Source organism: Drosophila hydei, unplaced genomic scaffold (assembly GCF_003285905.1).
Source record: "Drosophila hydei strain 15085-1641.00,03,60 unplaced genomic scaffold, DhydRS2 tig00008121-arrow-pilon, whole genome shotgun sequence".
Taxonomy (NCBI): Eukaryota; Metazoa; Arthropoda; class Insecta; order Diptera; family Drosophilidae; genus Drosophila; species Drosophila hydei.
Window position 1 is genome coordinate 124,440 of NW_022045832.1, and position 8,000 is coordinate 132,439.

At 41.8% G+C, this 8,000-nt stretch overlaps 1 protein-coding gene across 5 annotated transcripts; it reads left to right on the forward strand.

The window, feature by feature from the left end:
- The first annotated feature begins 3,440 nt into the window (after window positions 1-3,440).
- On the forward strand, window positions 3,441-5,133 carry LOC111603605. 5 transcript variants are annotated; one of them, XM_023321267.2, is made up of 3 exons: window positions 3,441-3,631; window positions 3,706-3,837; window positions 4,539-5,133. In XM_023321267.2, the coding sequence occupies exons 1-3, from the start codon at window positions 3,492-3,494 to the stop codon at window positions 4,672-4,674; spliced, it is 408 nt and encodes a 135-aa protein (XP_023177035.2). In that variant the 5' UTR covers window positions 3,441-3,491; the 3' UTR covers window positions 4,675-5,133. The 5 variants fall into 5 exon arrangements, with proteins under 5 accessions (XP_023177035.2, XP_023177037.2, XP_023177038.2 ...); XM_023321269.2 differs by having other exon boundaries at window positions 4,550-5,133; XM_023321270.2 differs by having other exon boundaries at window positions 4,701-5,129.
- Window positions 5,134-8,000: the final 2,867 nt, after the last annotated feature.

Consider the following 8,000-nt stretch of genomic DNA (forward strand, 5'->3'; position numbering starts at 1 on the left):
GAAAAGCCCGGCTAACTAGCCTCTTTTCATGTCTCCTTTCCGGGGCTTTCTCACAATTTCTGATGATAGATATCGCCAGGCATCATATCATATCATATCTATGGTGCAGCAGCAAAGCACGTTTAAATGAAAAGATGTGCTCAAGTACTATTAATATCCAGAGATAACAATTAATTATTTTCATTTATAAATTTTGTTAAGTGCCATGTCACTCGGCTGGCAGAGAGGTCACTCGTCGGATTCCCCTTTACTCTTTATTGTTAGTCTTGGAGTTGACTCGTATCACATAGTCCACATGGCTGAGTTAATTTTAGTTAATAGATGAGATAACTTTATACAGATTATTATCGCTTATTTATTTAGTTTTTATATACCTTACCTGGAGTTGAATGGGAAAACCCTCCAAATACATCCTTCATAAAAATACTCAAAAATTGTAGAAGGAATCACAGTTTTCTCTCTTCTCTTACAACAAAAATAAAGCACTCTTGGAAAAATCCATTAAGCATAATTAACAATTCAAAACTTAAAACCATATCACACCTAAAAGAGGAAAAAAACTCATAATGTTTGAGACGAATGCATCTTGTGATTCACTCCATTAACCGTTAAGTGAGTAAACTGAACTCTCTAAACTCTCGATGCTTCCGCGGCGTTTACACCTAGCAGTGAAACGATGGTCAAGTCGAAGGCTTTCACATCCGGTTCTCAGCATTGAAATGGTAAATATGTTCAGTAGAACCGTTTAAGAAATCCATTTAAACAACGAAACACTTCAAAGTGAGCCCCACTTGCTGCAGCAGCGTCTCCGCTCTCTGGCTGACTGCAGGTCTATCTGCAAGCAAAGCCCTTTGCAGCTTAGGCAAACATTTGCAATTACAATTTTAGCATATAATTGCAAACATGATAAACACTTTTATCGCCGCTCGTTGTGCTACGAAGCTGGCCAGAACAATGCGACAACAGATGCGCCGATGCTTGAGTTGGCCAGGACGGGCTAAGGATGGAATCGCTGCTGCTGCTGCCACTGAGACAGAAACAGAAACAGCAACTGCGACTGAGACAGAGCTTCTGATGGCGATAGAGACTGGAGCTTTGGGGCTACAACTCACGCAGCCGCCGACAGGTTTGGCTGCCAAGAAGAAGCGTGTCGCCAATTGATCGTGAGTTTTACCTAGAAAAATGTCGCGACAATTGTTAGCAATGGCATAAAAAACGAAACGAAAAGGAACAAAACGTACTAAAGAACTGGTAGCCACAGCCAAGAAGACCGAGAACAGTTCAGAGACAAAGCTGATGCTGGAGCTAGTCTATCGTAGTATGCAATTGAAATTGAAGAATTACGCGAAGAATGTCAGCGAACATAGTAAATGTTGTACATAAGACTGGCTCTTCGAGCCATGTATTATGCCAGTTTTTGTGCCGTGATGGTAGCGGTGGTGCAGTGGTGCACTGGCTGTGGCTGTGCTGATACAAGAAATTGTCACATTGGCTTGTAAGTGAGGCACAGCTGATCGGCGGCCAGAATCGTGCAGGGCCAAAACAGCCCCCGCTATGTAAGCTTTGTGGCGGCATCTAAATGAACTGCAGATCGACTTCATTTTAGTAGCCAGCGCCTCATTACGAATGTAAATGATGATGGACAATAATGACGCGACAACAGGAAGTCCAAGCGGCTGCCTCTGCCGCCGTCGACATCTTCTTACTGTCTTCAGCCCATCCAGTTTCAGTCGAGTCGATGCAAGTCGAGGCCAGTCTTTCCCAGTGATAGTGAATGAACTGCCAGATTGCAATTGATGCTGATGTTGCCTAGCAAGCGGACCTGATCATAGCCCAGAGATCGGCGATTCGAACTGGGCTAGTGCATCGTTAAATTGATTTGTGTGCCTGCCGATAACTAGTTTCCAATGGCTGAGAAAGCTCTGCTGTCGTCCCTCCGTGAGCAACAAAATATTTCAGTTATAGCTAAATGCATCTCTTTGGATATGCTAGAAATGTCACCTATGCCGAAAGCCACTTTGTTTGGCTCGCCTTTGATGAGCTCTGGCTTCCGTTTAAGGCTTCCAGCTCTCGATTTTGGCATCATCGCTGTCATAAGAGAGTTGTAAGTATTCCATTACGTCTTGCTTGTGTTCTTTTTTCGTGACTAACATATTTGGCATGAGAATGTTAGCTGTATGGAACTTAGCACAAATTACATTAATAAATATGATTAATTAATTAACTGCGTTCATAGAACACCACATTAGACTAGCTGATAGTTTGTATAAAGAAATAAAATCTTGACTTATGATTTGATAAAACTAAACTTAACTTTACACTAAGATCTAGAGATGGCTTTCATGAAATCAATTTCGACTTCAACTTTAATCTTGATTTCTTAACTCCACACATTGTCTATATAGCCTCAAAATTTCTTAAGTTATTATCAAATATAAAGTATTAATTGTTCAACAATGAGCTATGGACTCAAATATAAGCCTAAAAGACCAACAAATGGACCGCACATCTACTGCGGTTGAAGCTGTCGAACAAGTTGACAAACAAATTTACGGCAACTCGAAATGGCCAGAGAGAACCGTTAAAGCTATTGCCAGAATTGTCATAATTTCGATTAGCTTACCAATAAAAGACAACAACAACGGCAACGGCAATGGCAACGGCAATGGCAACAACAAGAGGAACAGGCTGAACAGCTGAACATTGAATGGAAATGGCACAACGCCCGCGACTTAAGTTCGGTTCTTTGAGAGAAATCATCCGCAAGCCTTTGCCGACAGTTCGGCCAGGCCTGTCGAAATGCAACAGAAATTAAAGTTAACAAATTTCCGACAATGTTTGGACATTTTCCAAGCCGGAGCACAACAAGCGGCGTCTAGCGGTCCCATCGCCCGGCTATGATCGCATGGGAGTACGGGTACCGTAATTGTTCGATGTGTTTTCGCTTCTATTGTGCGCGCACATTCAAAGCTGTCAGAGAACCGTTCGGGAGTAGCTCCCAGTTGGTTGCTGGGTAGGTAGGTAGATAGGTACGATCTATTGTGGATCGCTGACAATGCAGCAACAGCTTCCTTCCATTAGCAGACGCCCAAAGGCTCGCAACTTGTTCAATTGTTCACATTTTCTGTGTTCCTTTTTTTAGAAGGCTTTGGCAATTAGAGAACTAGAGAGTGGGAGAGCGGCGAGCGGGAGCAACTTGCGCTCTTCCACGCCTTTACAGTTTTGCGACTCAATGTGTGTAAAGTTAAGTTGTTGTCATTCAGCAAGTCGTGATGTCCCATTGAGCTGCAGATTTTGGTGGCACTTAGTCCACTGTCTCTCTTATTTGCTTTCCCTCAGCAGATATCTAAGGACAGTCTGCGATATTCCAGATGCGAACAGAACAGCTTATTAAAAATCTCATGATGTCTATTGAAACACTATCAATTGATAATCAAGCTACAAGTTTGACAGTTAGTCGATAATAAACCATATTGACATTTCCAGTTAGAATGCTAAACACGCTCACACTCTTCTGGCCATTTGGTGATAATTGGCGTCTTGGTGTGGCATCCACGAAGCATCAACGCCGGCAATCAGTTGGAAGCTGGATGCAAATCAGTGAACTGGCATTAGGCAAAGATCTTCAGAGGTAAAGTTCTCACAATTTAATTAGTATGCATTTCCATTATTTATATAGTATGGCCTCAATGGCCACATCGTTAGCAGTCCGCAGTTCCACACGGCTTGGCCATTGTTTTTTCGTGCATCAGCATCAGGCTGGGGGCAAGGGGCACAGGGAGGCAGCAACTTCAGCTCGTACGCATGTCAATCTTCTCGGATGCTCTGTAGTTGCAGGTAACAACCCAAACAACAGCCCGAACACACACACACAGACATTAGCTCATTTGGCATGTAACTTTTTTTGGATTCCTCTTCTTTGGGCTGATGTTCTGAGCAATGTTTTGTAGTTTTTATAGCTGCTTTTTACAGGCCCGAGACGATCCGTGTACTTCCACAAACTATTGTAATACATCAATATGATTATGAGCACTAGCGCTTCGAGGCAGGTTGCCAGTCTGCCTCTCTCTACCTCTTGCTCTTCCTCTTTCTGCTCTCTGTTTGCCTCATGTGGCATGTGCTTGATTTATTTAAAGTTTTTCAAAATATGTTGCCTTTGGTTGCCTTTTCTTTTCTCTGTTTGTCAAAGGCAAATAAGCCAAATTGAAAATGGTTTGTCTTCTGTTTGTACTGCATTGGCACCTTTCTTACTTTGCTCATTATGTACACTTAGTATATATTGCTGTTGCCATTTGCCATCTTTGGTAGATTTATTACTTGGCCTTGGAATTGAGAAAGAATTTAGCTAACTGTTTGGCTAAAGTTTCCAATTGGATTCTGCATATAAAAATATAAATCAATACAGAAATAGAAATTGTAGTTCTCTTAGCCTCCATCCAGCTCTACTGCTCTGTATTTAACATTTTATGAGGCTAATTATATTATTCTGAAAATGTTGAAAAAATCCCTCATTTCCTAATTGATTCTTCGACTCTGAGACCCCCTCAAGACTTAAAGTTCACGAAATCAGGTCACAATGCGAAAATGAAGCCTACACCCCACAGGCAGCTTAAAGAAGATAAGTTTCCATATGCTTGTATATACAATATTAATGAAAGTATTCTTCATAATTAATGAAATCTTAATGGGCGCCTTACAAGGCAACGCAGACAGCGCACAAACACAAATCAGCGCCGGGCCAAAGCAGCTTAGCGAACAGAAGTTCCCACATCATTAATAAAAGAAAACCAAAAAAAAAAAATAAAAGAAGCCCAACTAGAGATCAGAAGCAGCATCGTTCGAGAGACACACACGATGATCCCGTGCTGGCGCTGGCCAACAAAATTCAAACGAATTAAAGCGACTTCAACTTACAAATGTATCTACAAGATACAAGAACAAAAACAAAACCAAAAAAAAGAAAAACACAAACGACGACAAATTATGCAGCGACAACGAAGACTAACTCAAAGCGCAGCAGCAGAAGCAGCATTTAGATTTGGAATTGGAAGGAAGCTGCAGGCTTATCTCGCGCATGGACATGTATTTAGATTTAAATTTGGCTCTTTCGTTCACTAGCTAGCTAGCTAACTGAAATAAATTATAACAGTCGAAATAAAGTTGAACGTTTTGTCTGCTGTCCGTTTGAATGAAATTTATTGGCCTCAAATGGTTGCGGCGCTACCTGAAGCTCAGTTCCCCCTACCCCATTTCCACAGCGTATCAGCACAGCTTGTATGATAATCTGATAATCTCTGGAGCTCAGTCTCTCTCTCTCAACCTTTTCACACTCAATTAGCTGAGGGGAACTGCATCGCTCTGCATCTGTTGGCATTCACCATAATATTTTATCGATTTCATTTGCATGCGACTAGAGATAATAATATACACGTATTGTTGTTATATTCCCTCAAGCTGGCTACTACAGTTGCCAGCCTCCAGTCTCCAGCCTGCAGCTTCCAGCTGTTTAGATGCTAGCACTCGCATTTGTATCCCATGGCATTGAAAGGCAGTTTGAAAATGTTCTCAGCTCATAAAATTCCATAGTGAATCATTTGGCTCTGCGCTTTTTGTCTGGCGTCTTTCCGTGCTCGTCTGTCCAGCCGTCTGTTTGTCTGACTGTCGATCTGCCAGCCCGTCCAGTGCGCTCCATTGGTCTGCATTTCATTTATTGTGTAATTCCCCACAATGTACTCTTGGCCACGGATTTGCTGTCTTGTCCGCTGCCCCGTTTGCTGACTGCCTTGTTTTCGGTTGTCTTCGCTTTCGAATTTGATTCTTGATTTTATGTCAGTTTATTTATGATAAGATGACCTTTTTTCTTCTTTTCCTCGCCATCTCATTTTCGGCCTGTCGTCGTCTTCGTTCGGCTGCTCTTTAATAGAATTGGAGCTGGCTCGGGATGCACAACTTAGTTGTGAATGAATGAAGCTCATTAAATTATGGGGCACTTATGGGTTAGCGGTGTGTGTTTTAGGGCACTTTTTGAAATATGAGTAGCGTACACTGAGCGTAATAAGGGCTGCCTTCAAATACCTTTAGGGGGCTGCCTCACAGATGGGGCAGCGTCGTATGATTTTAAGTGCTCCCTTTATGAGTTGATTAGCTCCCAAGAAGCACAACTATATTGAAGCTAAAATTGTCTTTCTCAAAAGAATATATTACTTAGAGTTGTCTTAAAAGATTTCTGTGAAGGAAAGGAAGTGAGCCCTCGCTGCCTATTCGACTGTTCAGCTTTTATTACAATTATTATATTAGCCACCAATTTTCGCTCAGTGTTCATAGTTTCAGCATTTGACGGCAGCAACAATTTCCGATCACATTTAAATCCAACAAATCTGATTGCTCAGTTTACTATTTTGATTTTGTATCTGCCAGCAGCTGTTGTTGTTGCTGCTGCCGCTGCCGCTGCTCGTTTTCAAGATCAACAACGCAGTTGAGCGTCACGAAGATGAAAAGCGAGATCTTTTATAGCGATTAGGCGCGGACAATGAATGCACGATGGATTCAGAAAACAAAATCCAAGCCGAAAAACGCGAGTACAGAACTTTATATACGAGACAAGCTCAAAAGAGACAAGAATGAGAACAAGAACAAGAACAGAGTTTTTGTTGATCTTTTTGTTAATGCTGCAATGCTCTTGTTGGTGTTGCTATTGTTGTTGTTGTTGTTCTTTAGTTTAGTATTATGAGAATTGAGCCAAACATTTTTCAACTGGTTTGAGGCGCAGACAAAGGCATAAAATACAAAATAAGTCTGGGATCTTTTTATTTTATTTTTCTTCTTCTTATTTTTTCTTCTTTTGAACCGTTGACAGAGCGTGCATTATTAGTGTCAACCCTGGACCCGTTGCTGTTGTTTGTCTAAACATAATTGAAACGCGCTTTCAATGAGTTAATTTGGAGTTGGCTATGGCACTTCAGGAAGGACCGAGCGGTTGCGATGGACGCCTACGTAAACACAATTAGGTGCCAAGTGACGGAGGCGTCGCACTCGGACCACACGGGCCATGAAATGACAAAATGTGGAGTAAACCCACAGCGTAAACAAATCAAGAGCGCGAAGCCCGTGAAATCTTTGAATGAGCAATGTCACGGGCTTCGGTCCACAGCCTAACACAATATTTTCATAGGTCATTTTGATGGTTTAACATTCAAGAGAAGCTTGCTCACTCGCTGATGCATCTCGCCGCCATGGCGTATGCGTAATTGTTTTGTAAATGATACGTTAGCGGCTAGACACACACAAAGCACACACATGCGCAGACATTAAGTTGTACTGCCCACTGTCCAAATGACTTGCCACTTTGTGTTGCCAAGTTAAAAGTTGCTTAATTAGGCGTCTGGATCCGAGTCTCGAGTCGCATCGCATCGCATCGCATCGGATCGCTGCGACTGCAGTCGGAGTCATATCTATGATATTTGCAGCCCATGTTGACAGGCAACAAAAGATATATAAAGCTAGTGCCCGCCATCCATACGCACACGTATACGCACTCCTCAGCAACTTCATTAACAGCCGCAACGCCGTTTAAGATGTAAAAATAAAGTATTATTTATGATTATTGTGAGAATTTCACAATGGCATGCGAGAATTTATTGTTAATGCTTTGTTGCAGCCACCAGAGGCTGCCGCTGTGCAGGCTGAGACACAAGCCTCTGTACGATGGGCACTGTGGGACATATTCTATGCCTGAGTTAGTAAATTGTGACTGGCATTAAGATGTTTGTTATGTAGATATATTTATATGTATTTTAATATGATTTCAAATTGTAAGATCGTTGACTTGTAACATACAACATTCAGTCTTCAGTTTCGTCAAAATTTTCTGAGCAAAGTTTACACTTTGCTCCACTGTGCAGCTCACTCAGCTTCTCCTCAAACAAACAATTTACATTGCAAGAAGACAGAACAAATGCCGTCAACAACAAATTTTGATAATTTCTGGTTTTGTACAAACA